General features: G+C 51.8%; 1 protein-coding gene across 1 annotated transcript; it reads left to right on the plus strand.

Annotated features, from left to right (window-relative positions):
* Positions 1 to 6,973: 6,973 nt before the first annotated feature.
* LOC119090141 (bifunctional peptidase and (3S)-lysyl hydroxylase JMJD7) lies at positions 6,974 to 15,529 on the plus strand. Its single transcript, XM_037212935.1, has 6 exons — positions 6,974 to 7,100; positions 12,621 to 12,780; positions 13,661 to 13,812; positions 14,576 to 14,734; positions 15,138 to 15,211; positions 15,431 to 15,529. Exons 1-6 carry the CDS (start codon positions 7,040 to 7,042, stop codon positions 15,527 to 15,529), a joined length of 705 nt encoding a protein of 234 aa, XP_037068830.1. The 5' UTR covers positions 6,974 to 7,039.
* Positions 15,530 to 16,243: the final 714 nt, after the last annotated feature.

Genomic DNA, 16,243 nt, shown 5'->3' on the forward strand with positions numbered 1-16,243 from the left:
TTCAGCCGATACGATGTGAACGTGATGCACGCAGGCTGTCACTCTCGGTGCAACTCGCCGGACTCGCTGCAACTCGCCACACTTGGTGGAACCGGCCACAATCGGTACAACTCTCCACACTCGCCGTCTCTGGTGCAGCTCTTCGCCACACTTGGTGCAACTCGTCACACTCGGTGTAGCTCGCTACACTCGGTGCAGCTCGCTACACTCGGTGCAGCTCGCTACAGTCGGTGCAACTCGCTACACTCGGTGCAACTCGTCACACTCGCTGCAACCCGCCACACTTGGTGGAACCCGCCACAATCGGTACGACTCGTCACACTCGCCGCACTCGGTGCAACTCTTCACCACACTTGATGCAACTCGTCACACTCGGTGCAACTCGCTACACTCGGTGCAGCTCGCTACACTCGGTGCAGCTCGCTACACTCGCTGCAACTCGCCACACTTGGTGGAACCCGCCACACTCGGTACATCTCGCCACAATCGGTGCAACTCTCAACACTCGGTGCAACTCACCGCCACACTTGGAGCAACTCGCCGCACTCGGTGCAACCCGCCACACTCGGCGTAACTCGCTACACTCGGTGCGATTCGTCACACTCGCCGCAACTCGCCACACTTGGTGGAACCCGCCACAATCGGTACAACTCACCTCACTCGCCGCACTCGTAGCAACTCTTCGCCACGCTTAATGCAACTCGCCGCACTCGGTGCAACTCGTCACACGCGGTGTAACTCGCTACACTCTGTGCAGCTCGCCACACTCGTTGCAACTCATAACATTCGTTGCACACACTCGGTGCAACTCGCCACACTCAGTGCAACTCGCCGCACTCGGTGTAACCCGCCGCACTCGGTACATCTCGGCACACTCGGTGCACCTCGCCGCACTCGGTGCAATCGCCACACTCAGCGCAACGAGCTCACCATCTCTTCAATGTGCTCCAGCTGTTCGTCCCAAGCGTACGTTTTACACACGCACGGGGCGGCAGCCATCCAGCACGCGCCACACGATGGAGAGCACCGAGCCTCCGCCGCCGCGTCGCTCGTGAGGGAAGGTATGCAGCACCCTTTTCGCTAGCTCTGCCAGCTGTCGATAATCATCTTGGTCGGCAGATTCTGTGCTAACCAACCGCTCCAGGTTATTGAGCACGTCGTGACACGGTTTTGGGAATGTAGATAAGACGGTAGTAACAGTTTTATTCCTCGGAGAAAAAAAAAACAGGAGAATGGAAATATACATGCCTTGATATTTTGGCACCATATTTAGATATCAATATCAATATCGGTACCATATCAATGCAATTTAAAATGGGAATGTCCTCATCGAAATCTTTATCGAAAGGAATAGGTGAAAAAATGCACTTCTGCTATTTCTTTAGGCAAAGGCATGTTATCAAAGTATCAACGCACCTTTATCTGCATTCTCCTGGTTTATCTCCACAGAATAAGGCTATAATAACTAAGTACCTTATCTATGTGCATAATGTTCCTCACAAATGCACTTAGCAACTTACGAGGCTTTGTGAGTGCCTAATTTATTCTGCAGTTCTTTAAATAATGGATGGGATGGGCACGTGTTATCACCAGACAGAACATCCACCACAACATTTACCTGCAGCTCAGACGTGACGACCACTGGAAGACTAGAACACCCACCCTGCCATGACAGTTTCTAGATGGAAGATTGTGTCTTTCCTTTCGCTGGTTTGGGAGGCTGTGTGCGTCAGACACAAGTGTTACGGCGTCTGTCTCGTGCGGGCGACGGATGCCAGACGATGGGCCGGAGGAGCACCAGCCGATGGACCGGTGGAGCACCAGCCGATGGGCCGGATGAGCACCAGCCGATGGGCCGGAGGAGCACCAACCGATGGGCAGGATGAGCATCAGCCGGTGGGCCCGATGAACACCAGCCGATGGACCGATGGAGCACCAGCCGATGGGCCGGATGAACACCAGCCGATGGGCAGGAGGAGCACCAGCCGGTGGGCAGGAGAAGGAGCACCAGCCGATGGGCAGGAGAAGGAGCACCAGCCGATGGGCCGGATGAGCACCAGCCGATGAGCCAGAGGAGCACCAGCCGATGGGCTGGAGGAGCACCAGCCGGCCGGATGAACCGACGAGGCAGGAGGAGCACCAGCCGGTGTGGGCGGAGAAGGAAGCACCAGCCGATGGGGCAGGGAGAAGGAGCACCAGCCGATGGGCCTGATTTTTATGAAGCACCAGGCCGATGTGAGCCAGAGGAGCACCAGCCGATGGGCTGGAGGAGCACCAGCCGATGGGCCGGATGAGCACCAGCCGATGAGCCGGATGAGCACCAGCCGATGAGCCGAATGAGCACCAGCCGATGGGCCGGATGAGCACCAGCCGATGGGCCGGAGGAGCACCAGCCGATGAGCCGGAGGAGCACCAGCCGATGGGCCGGAGGAGCACCAGCCGATGGGCCGGAGAAGCACCAGCCGATGGGCAGGAAGAGGAGCACCAACCGATGGGCAGGAGGAGGAGCACCAGCCAAAGGAGGAACACCAGCCGACGGGCAGGAGGAGGAGGAGCACCAGCCGATGGGCCGGAGGAGGAGCACCCGCCGACGGGCCGGAGGAGGAGCACCAGCCGATGGGCCGGAGGAGCACCAGCCGATGGGCCGGAGGAGGAGCACCAGCCGCGTTCGAGCCCGCCCGGCGGCTGCATCCTGGCCCACAAACGGGCAAGGAGCGATCCTGCATGCAAAATATTTTTAAAGCACTATGGGAAAACAATCGCGATTGAAATATGATTTTCGTTCCGGTCTGAAATCCCCTGACTTGACGAAGGGACTGGCGCGTCCAACAGACAGGCCACGTCAGGTTGGAAAAGCCGCGCCACTGACACTGACAGAGGCCCTCTTAAATGATATTAAACTCGTTAACACCACCCATCTCCTCACGACCAAATGTCACCGTTTTAAAACCAGCCGTTTAAGCGCGCCGGGAAGTAGCCTGCGGCTCAGGCAATTACAAACGCCATTAGGCCGGCTTCCTCCTGGGGGCATTCGCAAGCACTGGGACTAAAATGTGTTTCAGGAAATCGGGCTTATCTCCGCACCGCGAAAACGGACCGGCCGCTGTCAGGCCATGCACCGAGTCGTTGGTCGGCTGGCTTTTCGCAGAGCAGGCCGCCTGGAGGCTAATGAACAGCCTGTGAAGCCATCGGTGGCGGTCGCTCATGTCTGTGTGCCGATCTAGCCGTGCTCGCGCCGCTGTTTGCTGCAACACGCCAAGACGCACTACACTGACCATCAACAGTACACAAATAGGAAGAAGATCCAGGCACAGTACCCATCGACCATGTTGTAAGAATGCTGAATGGCTTAAAATTGGACCGATGACCGCCTGTGGACACCGTTCGGACACCGGAGTATATGGCTCGTGCAGCCACTTCTCGCCACCCGCCGCCTTCCAGCGAGGTAGCTCGGGGTCGCTTAGGTAGTACTGGGTCCCTGTGCCTGACAGCTTGGCCCTGGCAGCTTGGTACTGACAGCTTGGTCTTGGCAGCCTGGCCCTGGCAGCTTTGTCCTGACAGCTTGGTCTTGGCAGCTTGGTCCTGACAGCTTGGTCCTGACATCTTGGTCTTCGCAGCTTGGTCTTCACAGCTTGGCTTTCGCGGCTTGGTTCTGACAGCTTGGTCCTGACAGCTCGGTTTTGGTAGCTTGGTCCTGGCACCTTGTTCCCGGTAGCTTGGTCCTGGCAGCTTGTTCCCGGTAGCTTGGTCCTGGCAGCTTGGTCGGCAGGACGCCGTGGTCCACACCGTCCAGAGCAGTGCTGAAATCGATAGAGGTGGCCGCGGCGACATGTCCGGTGTCGATCTGACGGTCAGCCGGCCGGCAGCGTCCACCGAACGGTCGTCAGTGGAGCGGCACGACGTGTGTGCCGGCGTGAGGAGGCGTGCGTGTGGCGAGAGCACGTGAAATGGCGACAAGATCGGCAGCGGGAAAATGAGCCGATGGTTAGGAGCATATGGCTGCTCACATTAAGTTCACGTAAACATAACGCGTGCGTTTCACACGTGTTGGCGTTGGATAACACCGATAAGATGGAAATGAACCGACAGTGTCAATACCAGCACCAAACTTTGCACGTCCCCGTAGCTCAGCTGCAGTGAGAGAGGCTGTTTTCCAAGCTTCCAGTGGCGTGGCGGGAGGGTTCTAGTCGCTTCGGCACTCGCTGTTTTCCCTGGATTGGATAGCCTGCGGCCGGTGGTACCAGCTGCTCAAGGTCGTATTGGGTCAGAGGCTTGGTGGACCGTGCCGAGCACAGCGTCACGTTTCACTTTCGCCACGAAATCCTGCCATTTACCTGGCATTTCATGATAGATCGGTGGGATCAGGGTCGTACCACGAGCTCTGCTTGGTGCGGGTGCTTATCCCAAAAGTCTATCCAATCAAAACGTCGGGACTTAATTAAAAGAAGGTATACAATCATGAAAATTACCAATGGGGGGAAGAACCTGCCTCCGTGATTCTCAGCATATGTGTGGGGTGGCTCGGTCAAAACTTTCCGGCACTTTACTGCGAACGCACGGTGCTGCGCACAGACATGTGACTGCACAGTGGACTTTAACGGTCAAACCAAAAATTCACATAATTAACTCACACGGTGCGGAGAGAAACCCTGGCAAAAGGCTGTGACAAAAAAGGCATTTCATGGATCAGGAGAATATGCCATAACATTCTACAGGCACAAATCGCAAGCCTTTATTTGTTAGACCTTGGCGGCTCTTCAATGCTACGTGAGGCTGGTACATATATGCCATTTTACTGCGTTGCAACCTCTGTCCTCAGCGGTCTGTGCCCCGATGATACCACCTGAAACTATATCTGTCTTGCACGGTTTCAGAAGGAGATAGTGAACTTGAACCCAAGCATTTAAGGCGCAGAAAAGGCTCGGCCTCGGGTTCAGCCTCCAATAATTTGCAAATGTCGTAAAAATGGTTGAATTTGGACTCGGAGTTACGTAATATGACAGGGTCGAACGCGGAATTCAGGTGCAGACTCAAGGTAACAGGACTCGGACGCGGGCCCGGACGCAGGTACTTGGACGTAGACAGGAGCGCAGCCAGGGTATTGGTGAGAAATGGAGGTGCAGGGGTTGATGAAGGGAGTGAGGTGGCCCTTCATAAAAAGCCCCCCCCCAGGAAAAAACAATAAATTTATTTTATTTCACATGGAATAGACACCCATCTTTGCCGACACGTTGTTTGGCCGTCTAAATCGGCTGAAACATCAGAGCCATAAGCTACCAGAACGTGCAATTATTTAGAAAAACGAATCACGAGTTCATGGCTGCATCAAATGAACCAGCTTGCTTTTCACTATTCCATAAAGCATTCGGCCCTTTCTAAGCGGCATCAGTACAATTGATTACCACATATATTGTGTTCTACGTATATATATATATATATATATATATATATATATATATATATATATATATATATATATATATCATGACGTCCAGTGACTGAACACCATGGTAGATCGAAACGGGGCAAGACATGATTGGTATGGCCAATCGTTCTTCGTCTGGGGATGTTTGACTTCTCTTCAGCCTCGATTAGCGCAAAATTACAGAGAACAGTCTTTAGCATGCTCAAGGCCAATCTTAGGAACAAAAGAAGGAAGAATATCGGTATTGCAATCTGCACAGGCCTGCGGCGCCGGCCCCTCCCAGCTAATGACATGCGATGGCCGACGGGCGGGCGAGGGCCGCATATTGGATCGAATGGTTTGTAAAATTGATCTGTGCACGTGGAAGGGATTCCGTATGTCATACCTCACCGGTACAATTGATAAATTAATACTTGGAACGAATTAACATTTGCCTATCTACCACGATATTTCGCGTTTCGTGTTGCTGTGGCTGCTGATCCGTTCCGCAGATGAACCTCAAAAGCAGACGACTGCCTCATTCTTACCATTAAAAAACTCAAGAGTTTCTCAAGCACCATTTTCCAGACACGAGGTCGTTCGCCCGACTAAACGCGCCTAATGAAGGCAATTTTATGGAGACTTTATGGATACTTCAAGCCGAGCGTCCACTCTTCTTTTCTCCTAATATGCATCAGGGCATGCTCAAACATGCCGTTTCATTTTTGACAACTCATTTACAGAACGGAATGGGCATTCTCAGGCAGACATGCGTTGATCATGTCAATGAAAAATTTGAGCCCATTTCGATTAAACTCATTGAACACTGAGTCTGCTAACCATTCCCGGGCAGAGTCCCGTGTGTGGGGAGAAATCTAGAGACTCATTACCTTTCACGGTTAGAAACTGAAGGACCTTTCTGTCCTTGCCTGGGATGCCTACCTGGGGCATGCTGGTGACGCGGCACCAGGGTCCGCTTGTCGATTTGGTGGCCCTCAGATGAATATATCTTACATCGACCCCTGACGGGGTGCAGAGGGTCTGCTGACCTGGGAAGTCGACCCAGACTCCGGATCGACGCAGTGGCCTTCACTGACGCAAAAGGAACCTTTGCCTGCACAAGGAGGCCCGATAATTGACACAGTATTGCCTATCGGACAGCTAGTTAAAACGGGGCGAAGAATGCCCCGTTCTGTACTTGTCTGTACTGTTTTGTTCTGTACTTGAGTCCTGCTGATTCAATTCCGGGGGCCCAGTCCTTAAGGCCTCAGGCCAGTCGCCAGTCGTCCTTCGAGCCCTCCGAACCCTCCAATCGGACCCTTGATCATCGAAGCCAAGACTCCAAACGGGCTCTTTTGGTCCTTCTGGACCTGTGGGGGACGGGTGTGTACCCCTTTTCTCAGCCCTTTCGGCGCCCGTGGAATAAACCCATCCCTGGTCGCTGATATCGTGTACCAACACGGTGCGAACGCACGCATCTGTCCCAGTGACGTCATCAAGCAGCTGACATCCCACCGCAACAACGTCGCAAGAAGTGCGCCACATTCGTTGTCATTTCCCGCATGTCTTCGCGCTCTGAGAGCAGGCACATTACTTCAAGCCACGTTTGGCCTTCACAAGTCAGAAGATTGGAACATGGGAGACTTCCAAGATGTTTTAAGTGCGAATTTTCAGCAGCTGTTTGAGGATGTTTCAGGCAAGTGTACCGGTCACTCGTACTAAACACGGGATGGGGTTGGTTTCCTAACTTCGCTCTCAGTGTACCTCTGGTCTAAGTTGAGAAGTTTCCCTGCCTACCCATTTGAAACAGCATTTCGACGTGCAAAATCCGTCTAGTTAGCACAACTTCACACGGTCCCCCAGTTTGTCCGCACGACCTAGCGGACAAACGCGGCGCAAGGCTGTGATAGACGGTTCGCCGTTCACAGCCCACTGATTTCTGATATGACGTCACTGGTTAGACGGTTTGGTGGGTGCCATCTATAACACACCCGCCTGTAATGCAATACGTCTCGCAAGGCAGGGGCACAAACAGCGGACAGGGGCACAAACAGCGGACAGGGGCACGCGACGCACCTGTAGGGCTCCGTGTCAAACGATCAAAGACACGCTTGGAGGGCTCTTAGGGCCTGAAGGTTTTATCGCACGTCGTGGAAGGGACTCCGTGCAATCCAGGCTCTCCAATGTCAGTCTGAGCAGAGGCGGCGCTGCGGGGGGGTGGGATGGAGGGGCAGTTCCCCCCGGGATTCTTCAAGTACTTCACCTTTTTTAGAAGAAGAAAAATCTCCACCGCGAGCGTTTTATGCGTAGTACGAAGTGGGCACAACCAGCTCACGTTAGCAGGATTGCCCAACTTGGAAATCATACAACCCAACCATCATCTTTAGCACCAAAAATAACAAGCAGGCAATTAGCGTCATTTATTTCGTCGTTTGGACCATTGCTACTCACAGTGCTCGCATGAACACCTGTCATCTTCAAGAAATAGCCATCTGACAATATTATTATTTCAGCAACAAACCAGCAATGCGATTTTTAACGCGCAGACAGCGATTTATGGCACGTACTTAAAGGGCAACCTAAGCACCAAATCACGGACATGCGAGAAACCAAGAATGGTATCCCAGTTCTACACATTCGTGCCTCGAATTATCTGTTGGTGCGCTGAGCCTTCGTACATAACATAATTTTGATCATTTTTATCAAATATTTGATAACTTACGGCCCATCGCGCGCAGACCAGAAAGGCGCCTACATTCTTACCTTATCCATTGCACTTCTTTCTACTTCCTTTATTATTGCACTCCTAATTTATTTCCAGTTGTGAAGCTTAAATTGATATTTCCAAACGGACAGCACAGAGAAAGAGCCAACAATATCTATTGAACTGAAGCATTTCCAGCAATGTTAAAAAACCGACGAAGCCACGGGAACCCAGCACCGAAGTCAACCCAACGTTTTCGTTACGGTGCATTGACGTCTATTAGCGCAGTACATCTCATACACGAGTCCGGATAATATGATTTGCACTTATTAGAACCAAACACATCGTGACGACAATGTCGCTTAAGCTGCAACACTTGGGTTCAATTAATATGAATACTCCCGTTGCCGTGAGATGCTGCCATCATGTGCGGAGGGATTGTCGCAGCACCCTCTTAAAGTAGTGCACCTCTTGTACAATTCCAACGAGCGAGGCCTGAAATCGCTCTGACATCCAGAGACATACTCTGCCGAGATGATATGCTAACAGCAATCCTAAGGAAACGGATCAAGCCCCGGGAAAATACGACTGAAGCAAGGCCAGCGTTTTCGGTACGGTACATATACGTCTATTAGCGTAGTACCTCACACACTAGTCTGGATAATGCGATTCACATTTATTGGAACTAAGCACATCGTGCTGACAATGTCGGTGGAACTGCAAGACTTCGGTCGGATGAATAACACCCATGCATTGCCGTGAGATGTTGCCATCATGTGCTGACGAACTGCAGTAGCACCCTCTTCAAGTAGTACACCTCTTGTATAATTCCAATTGGCGAGACCTAAAAACCGCTCTGACATCCAAAGACATACTCTACCGAGATAATATGCCAATAGCAATCCTAAGGAAACGGACCAAGCCCCGAAAATTGAAGACTGAAGCAAAGTTAGCGTTTTCGGTAGGGCACATATACGTCTATTAGCGTGTATGTGCCGTACCGGAACATCCAAACCGTACCAAACTGACATCGAAAGACATGCTCTACCGAGAGAATATGCTAACAACAATGCCAAAGTAATAAGCCAAGCCCCGGAAACCGAAGACCGAAGTAAATCCCACGTTTTCAGTACGGTGCATATGCTTTAAGTGGCGCAGTGCACCTCATACACGGGTCCGGATAATGCAATTTACAATTGCTAGAAATAAATACGTCGCGCGGACAATGTCGGTTCAGTTACAACACTTCGGTCCGATGAATAAGACCCATGCATTGTCGTGAGATGTTGGCATCATGTGCGGACGGACTGCAGTAGCACCCTCTTAAAGTAGTGCACCTCTTGTATAATTGGAATTGCCGAGACCTAAAAACCGTTCTGACATCTAAATACATGCTCTAGCGAGATGATATGCCGACAGCAACCCCAAGGAAATGGGCCAAGCCCCGCAAACCGAAAAACGAAGCAAAGCCAACGTTTTTGGTACGGCACATATATGTTTATTGGCGCGGGGCACTTGAAACACCAGTCCTTATAGTTCGATTCAAACTTACTAGAAGTAAACACGTCGAAACGACAATGTCGTACTTCGGTTCAATGAACGAGACTCATGCATTGCCGTGAGATATCACCGGCATGTTGCACAGACTGACCGTAGAAGCAGCCCCTTAAAGTAGTGTACCTCTTGCATTATTCCAGCTGGCGAGACCTGAAAACGCCTCTGGCATCCAAGAACATTCTCTACCGAGATAGCACTCTCGCGTATAAGGTGCGCTGCGCTTATAAACATGTATGTACCGTACCGAAGACGTTGGCCTCGCTTCGGTCTTCGATCTCCGGGACTTGGTCCGCCCCCTTAGAATTACTCTTGGCACATTATCTCGGTAGAGTATGTCTTTGGATGTCAAAGCGGTCTTTAGGTCTCGCCAATTGGAATTATACCAGAGGTGCACTACTTTAAGAAGGTGCTACTACAGTCCATCCGCGCATGATGATGACATCCCACGACAGCGCATGAGTCTTATTCATTGAACCAAAGTATTGCAGCTCAACCGACATTGTCGGCACAATGTGTTTATTTCTACTTAGTGCGAATTGCATTATAAGGACTCTTGTCTCAGGTGTCCCGTACGAATAAACGTATATGTATCGTACTGAAAGCGTTGCCTTTGCTTCGGTCTTCGGTTTCCGGGGCTTGGCTTCTTTCCTTGGGGTTCGCGTCGGCATATTATCTCGGCAGGGTATTTCCTTGCACATCAGAGTGGTTTTTAGGTCTCGCCAATCGGAATTATACCAGAGGTGCACTACTTTAAGAGGGTGCTACTGCAGTCCGTCCGCACATGATGCCAACATCTCATGACCATGCATGGGTCTTATTCATTGAACCGAAGTGTTGTAACTGAACCGACATTGTCCTCGCGACGTATTTATTTCTTGCAAGTGTGAATTGCATTATCCGGACCCGTGTATGAGGTGCACTGCGCCAATTAAAGCATATGTACCGTACTGAAAACGTGGGATTTGCTTCGGTCTTCGGTTTCCGGGGCTTGGCTTATTACTTTGGCATTATTGTTAGCATATTCTCTCGGTAGAGCATGTCTTTCGATGTCAGTTTGGTACGGTTTGGATGTTCCGGCACGGCACATATACGCTAATAGACGTATATGTGCCATACCGAAAACACTGACTTTGCTTCAGTCTTCAATTTCCGGGGCTTGGTCCGTTCCCTTAGGATTGCTATTGGCATATTATCTCGGTAGAGTATGTCTTTAGATGTCAGAGCGGTTTTTAGGTCTCGCCAATTGGAATTATACAAGAGGTGTACTACTTGAAGAGGGTGCTACTGCAGTTCGTCAGCACATGATGGCAACATCTCACGGCAATGCATGAGTGTTATTCATCCGACCGAAGTCTTGCAGTTCCACCGACATTGTCAGCACCTGTTAAGTTCTAAAGAGTGCGAATCGCATTATCCAAACTTGTGTGTGAGGTGCACTACGCTAATAGACGTATATGTACCGTACCGAAAACGCTGCCTTTGCTTCAGTCTTAGTTTCCCGGGGCTTGGGCCGTTACCCTAGGATTGCTGTTAGCATATTATCTCGACAGAGTATGTCTCTGGATGTCAGAGCGATTTCAGGCCTCGCTCGTTGGAATTGTACAAGAGGTGCATTACTTTAAGAGGGTGCTACGACAGTCTCTCCGCACGACACGATGGCAGCATCTCACGGCAACGGAGCATTCATATTAATTGAACCCAAGTGTTGTAGCTAAAGCGACATTGTCGTCACGATGTGTTTGGCTCTAATAAGTGCGAATCACATTATCTGGACTCGTGTATGAGGTGCACTAATTGACGTTTATGTACCGCACCGAAAACGTTGGCTTGACTTCGGTGCTGGGCTCCCGCGGCTTGGTCCGTTTTTTAAGATTGCTGGAAATGCTTCAGTTCAGTAGATATTGTTGGCTCTTTCTCTGTGCTGTCTGTTTGGAAATATCAATTTAAGCTTCACAACTGGAAATAAATAGGAGTGCAATAATAAAGGAAATAGAAAGAAGTGCAATGATAAGGTAAGAGTGTAGGCGCCTTTCTGGTCTGCGCGCGATGGGCCGTAAGTTATCAAATATTTGATAAAAATGATCAAAATTATGTTGTGTACGAAGGCTCAGCGCACCAACAGATAATTCTAGGCACGAATGTGCAGAACTGGGATACCATTCTTGGTTTCTCGTATGTCCGTGATTTGGTGCTTGTTTTGCTCTTTTAGTACATGTTATAAATCGTTTGCTGCCTGCGCGTTAAAAATCACATTACTGGTTTGTTGTGGAAATTATAATGTTGTCAGATGGCAATTTCATGAAGATGATAGGTGCTCATGCGAGCACTGTGAGCAACAATGGTCGAAACGACAAAATGAATAACGGTAATTGCCTGCTCATCATTTTTGGTGCTAAAGATGATGTTTGGGTGGTTGATTTCCAAATTGGGCGATCCAGCCAACGTGAGCTGGTTGTGCCCATTTCGTACTGTGCATAAAACGCTCGCAGTGGATATTTTTCTTCTTCTAAAAAAGGTGAAGTACTTGAAGAATGCCGTTCCCCCCCCCCATCCGATATTTTTGGGAGGGGAAAACCTTCTTTCTCAACCTAATGTCGCTGTAGCTACCCATAGCGTACCAAAACTAAGGTCAATGGGGACGCCGTAATTGAGCTGGAGAGTTATAAATCGGTCTCAAAAGACCCTTTTTACATCAAGAAGCCCTTTTTCTGGATCATGAGGCGACGTTTTTAATAAACTAGCCCATGCTCTGGAAAGGGAGCCCCAAATTTGTTTTAAGGAGGCCTGCGCTGGCTCCTCGAGAGGTTCCCTTTACGAGCTAGACAGCCCCTGCTCTAGGATAGGAGTACACGCCGGGACGTCTGCCTGGCTGATGTAGGGTGCTTCAGTTATCATTTGTGCCATGACAGGAGTCGTCTGTGCCGATCAATACGGATTTGGTCGACTTGTCTTCAGACCTCTGCCTCCCTGTCGACGGACATGTGGCCGAGCTGTCGGAGGTGCCGTCGCCGACAGCTTTTCTTCGAGACTGGTACTCGCAGAACAAGCCCTTCATCGTCCGGGGGGCTATCAAAGACTGGCAGGCCTTCAAACAATGGACACCCAAGTATTTCAGGTAGGCATGGGCCGTTTGGTCGCGTGCTAGCGCTCTGAGGATCCTCCGCTCCACATCGCCACTCGTATCAGCGGTCTGAACGTGCGCCCACCTATGACATGGGTTTAGGTATGCCGAGGGACGCACGGCCGGCCGACGCGACCGGCGTGCTCCACGTCACCACCGGGGTCTGCGCGGCCGCCACCAGGCACCTCAGACCCGCGGCGGAGGGCGGAGGCAGCCCCCACCGAGATGTGCAGCGACGCGGGCGCTCGGATCGGTTCAGGAGACACCCCGCCTCCGGCGCGAGGATGCTGAGGCGGCGGTCCAGCCCAGGCTCCGAACCGGCGGCGATTTTGACGCTGCGAACAGTCAATTGTATGCCAGAGGAAGATGCTGCACGTGTCCCAGCGAATTTTCGAACTTTTTTGGGTGACCATCCTTCTGGTTACCTGTTTGTAGAGCTCTAAGCTGTCGAAAGTGTACCTACGGGATTTCGCATATTCAAATCACAGCTTCCAGCACAGCTTATACAATGTGTGTGACGGATCTCGAGCTCAACATACCATGAATTCACGGTTCTTTCCAGCAGCCCTCGGAATAACCTGGGCTCGCTGTCGTGTACCCTCCGGGTTTCCCCTTCGCATTGTGACCTGTGAGATATGCATTACCTGTTGCATGTAACTAACCCCTGCTAGCAGTTGGGTAGGCATAAATATATATATATATATATATATATATATATATATATATATTTACATGAAATTTCCCCTTTCCATGTACCACCACACTACTCATGTTCAGCCTTCGGGAGGAGAGCCACTACTGCCCCCTCCCCCTGACCCGTTTCTGCTTCCTCGCCTGCACATTCCAACTGCCCGCACTGGTACGCTCGTTCCAGAGAAACTTTTGGCGAGAAGCCGGTGACAGTGGCGGTTACTCCGGACGGTTACGCCGATGCCATTGCCGGGGAGTACCTGGCCCTGCCGGAGGAGCGGAGCATGCCTATGGCACAGTTCCTCGACATTCTGGAGGAGCCCAGCAGGCACAACGGTATGGCTCGAGCGCAGGCTCGCCGTGAACGTGCCATTCATCTGGTTTAATTGAATGAAACGGAAGACGCATGGATGCAATTTGAGCCAGTGGCAACTTATCTATTCAGCCGATGTAGATCCCCGGATATTTAAGGGCGTTGTTGAAGCCCATAGAAGGAGCACACTGGTGTGGGGACGGGTGGAGGCCGACTTGCGTCTTTGTTCACTATTCATTTCCACGTTGTGGGCGGCTTCCCCCTCCCCCCCCCCCTCCCCCAATGAGGTAAATCATCTGTTCATTGATGTGAGCAGACTTCAAAAATGGCGGCCACTTTGGCGTCTTGTCGGTGGGCAGTTGTCATCGATCTGACTGAACGAACCATCCGGATGACTGGGGTTTGCGTATCAGTATAGGAATTGTGGCTTGGAGCTGATAGGCACTTGGGCTGGGGCTGTCAGACGTGGGGTTCGAGCTGTTGTTAGCTTGCTGTTGCTGTTGTACGCACGAGGGCTGGGGCTGTTGTCAGGCACGCCACCGCTAAAATAATCATGGCGTTCTGCGTCATCGCAAATAAAAACTGTGAATTGTAAGCTGCTTTGCTTTCCGGCTCACATTCAAACCTAAAGAAGGTTTATCGTCTGGTTATGTGGCATGGATCATACCGTTGTGTCCAATCATCGACGTAAATTGGCTAATGGTGACTCGAACACACGCCCCAGCTCGCTTTGTTTGGTGTTTCGCAATGTCGTGTTTTCTTCGCATAATTATGTTTATTCTTCAGGCGTGTTCTACATTCAGAAACAGAACTCCAACCTTACCGACGAACTACCGGAGCTTCTGAACGGCGTGCCTAGCGACATCTCGTGGATGTCGGAGGCACTAGACAAGTCGCCGGACGCCGTTAACTTCTGGATGGGCGACGGAAGAGCTGTGACGTCACGTGGGTTCCTATCTCTTACGTAGACTGAGAGATCATTATCCTCGTGATGGCCGATATTTGAGGATTGGCTGTCTTTGTATGCCCGGTATGGGTGCATCTAGCGCTGGCAGTCAAGATGCCTCATTAATCATATGTGTTAATGAACAGCAATTAGATGAAGCTTCCTCGGAACATAACTCAACGATGAGGTTTATTGGCGTCAGTTTTTCCGATCTGACACCGATCTCCCTCTACGGCACATTGCACATGCTAAATAATTCATCAACCGATTTGTTGTATGTGAATGAACACTCGTCCTGACACCAGCCTGATGTGACTGCACCTGTACATAAACACTGCACCTCTATATCGACGCTGCGCCCGTGTTGCGACTGCCGCGCATCGCACTACCGTTCCGTTGCAGTGCACAAGGACCACTACGAGAACATCTACTGCGTGGTGCGCGGCCACAAAGACGTGACGCTGCTGCCGCCGGCGGCGCGGCCGCGCCTGCCGCACCGGCTCTGCCGGCCGGCCACCTACCGCGAGACGGACGGCCAGTTCCGCCTGGAGCCGGCGCCGGACGGCGCGGCCGTGCCCTGGGCCGACTGGGACCCGCTGCAGCCGGCGGCCGGCCCGCCGCGGCCGCTGCACTGCCGGCTGCGCGCCGGCGACCTGCTGTACCTGCCGTCGCTGTGGTTCCACCACCTGCGGCAGTCGCACGGCTGCGTGGCCGTCAACTACTGGTACGACATGGAGTTCGACGTCAAGTTCTGCTACTACAAGCTGCTGGAGGGGCTCAGTGAGGCGAGGTGACGGCCTCTGTCCCCGGCAGGGTCGGCGGCGAGGAGTGCCACGCCCATGGCTGAGGCTGGGGTCCGGCCCTGAGGACCGAGTGGAACAGGTTCGGTGAGGACAGGTGACGGTCTCTGTCCACGGCGGGGTCGGCGGCGAGGAATGTCGCGTCCGTGGCTGAGGCCTAGTCCGGCGCTGATGACTGAGTGGAGCAGACCAAATGGCTGCCATGGCTGTGACTCTTGCTGCTTGGATTCGGCGATATTGTCACTGCGGTTCCTTATACGAAAACGCTCCGCGGGGCGGCTTCGAGTGCTCGTTGTGTTGCTATGAAGTGCTTTTGATCTGCGATGCCTTGCGGAGTGCGCGTGGTGTCAATGCAAATAAATAGCGTGGTGTTTTTCAACCGAACCACGTGCGTCGTCAACGATGATACTGAACCGAAATGTCAAGTATCGTGCACTTCCAGAAGGAAACTTATGTCTTATTTATCCGATATGCTGCGATTCATTACGCAAGAGGCCTTGACCTGCTCGTCCACGACAGCCCACGGGATACTCATAGGAGGCAAGTTTAGGGTAAAAAAGGGGGTTGTCAGTTGGAGTGGCCATCGCAGATTGAACACCGCCTGCCGCTAGATCCTATAAAGGAGAGTGGGGAGGCAAAACAGCATATATAATCGTCACGCAAAATGCCCTCGAAAGGGTTTACGCACAACTTCAGAGCTTTCTGACA

Source organism: Pollicipes pollicipes, unplaced genomic scaffold (assembly GCF_011947565.3).
Source record: "Pollicipes pollicipes isolate AB1234 unplaced genomic scaffold, Ppol_2.1 Scaffold_3087;HRSCAF=3621_pilon_pilon_pilon, whole genome shotgun sequence".
In the NCBI taxonomy this organism is placed as follows: Eukaryota; Metazoa; Arthropoda; class Thecostraca; order Pollicipedomorpha; family Pollicipedidae; genus Pollicipes; species Pollicipes pollicipes.

Bases quoted from the DNA above. Each gene is read 5' to 3' on its own strand.
- LOC119090141 (XM_037212935.1), top strand. From the start codon at position 7,040: ATGGGAGACTTCCAAGATGTTTTAAGTGCGAATTTTCAGCAGCTGTTT. The intron at 13,813-14,575 runs GTATGGCTCGAG...TTTATTCTTCAG, and splicing joins GGAGCCCAGCAGGCACAACG to GCGTGTTCTACATTCAGAAA. The intron at 14,735-15,137 runs GTGGGTTCCTAT...GTTCCGTTGCAG, and splicing joins CGGAAGAGCTGTGACGTCAC to TGCACAAGGACCACTACGAG.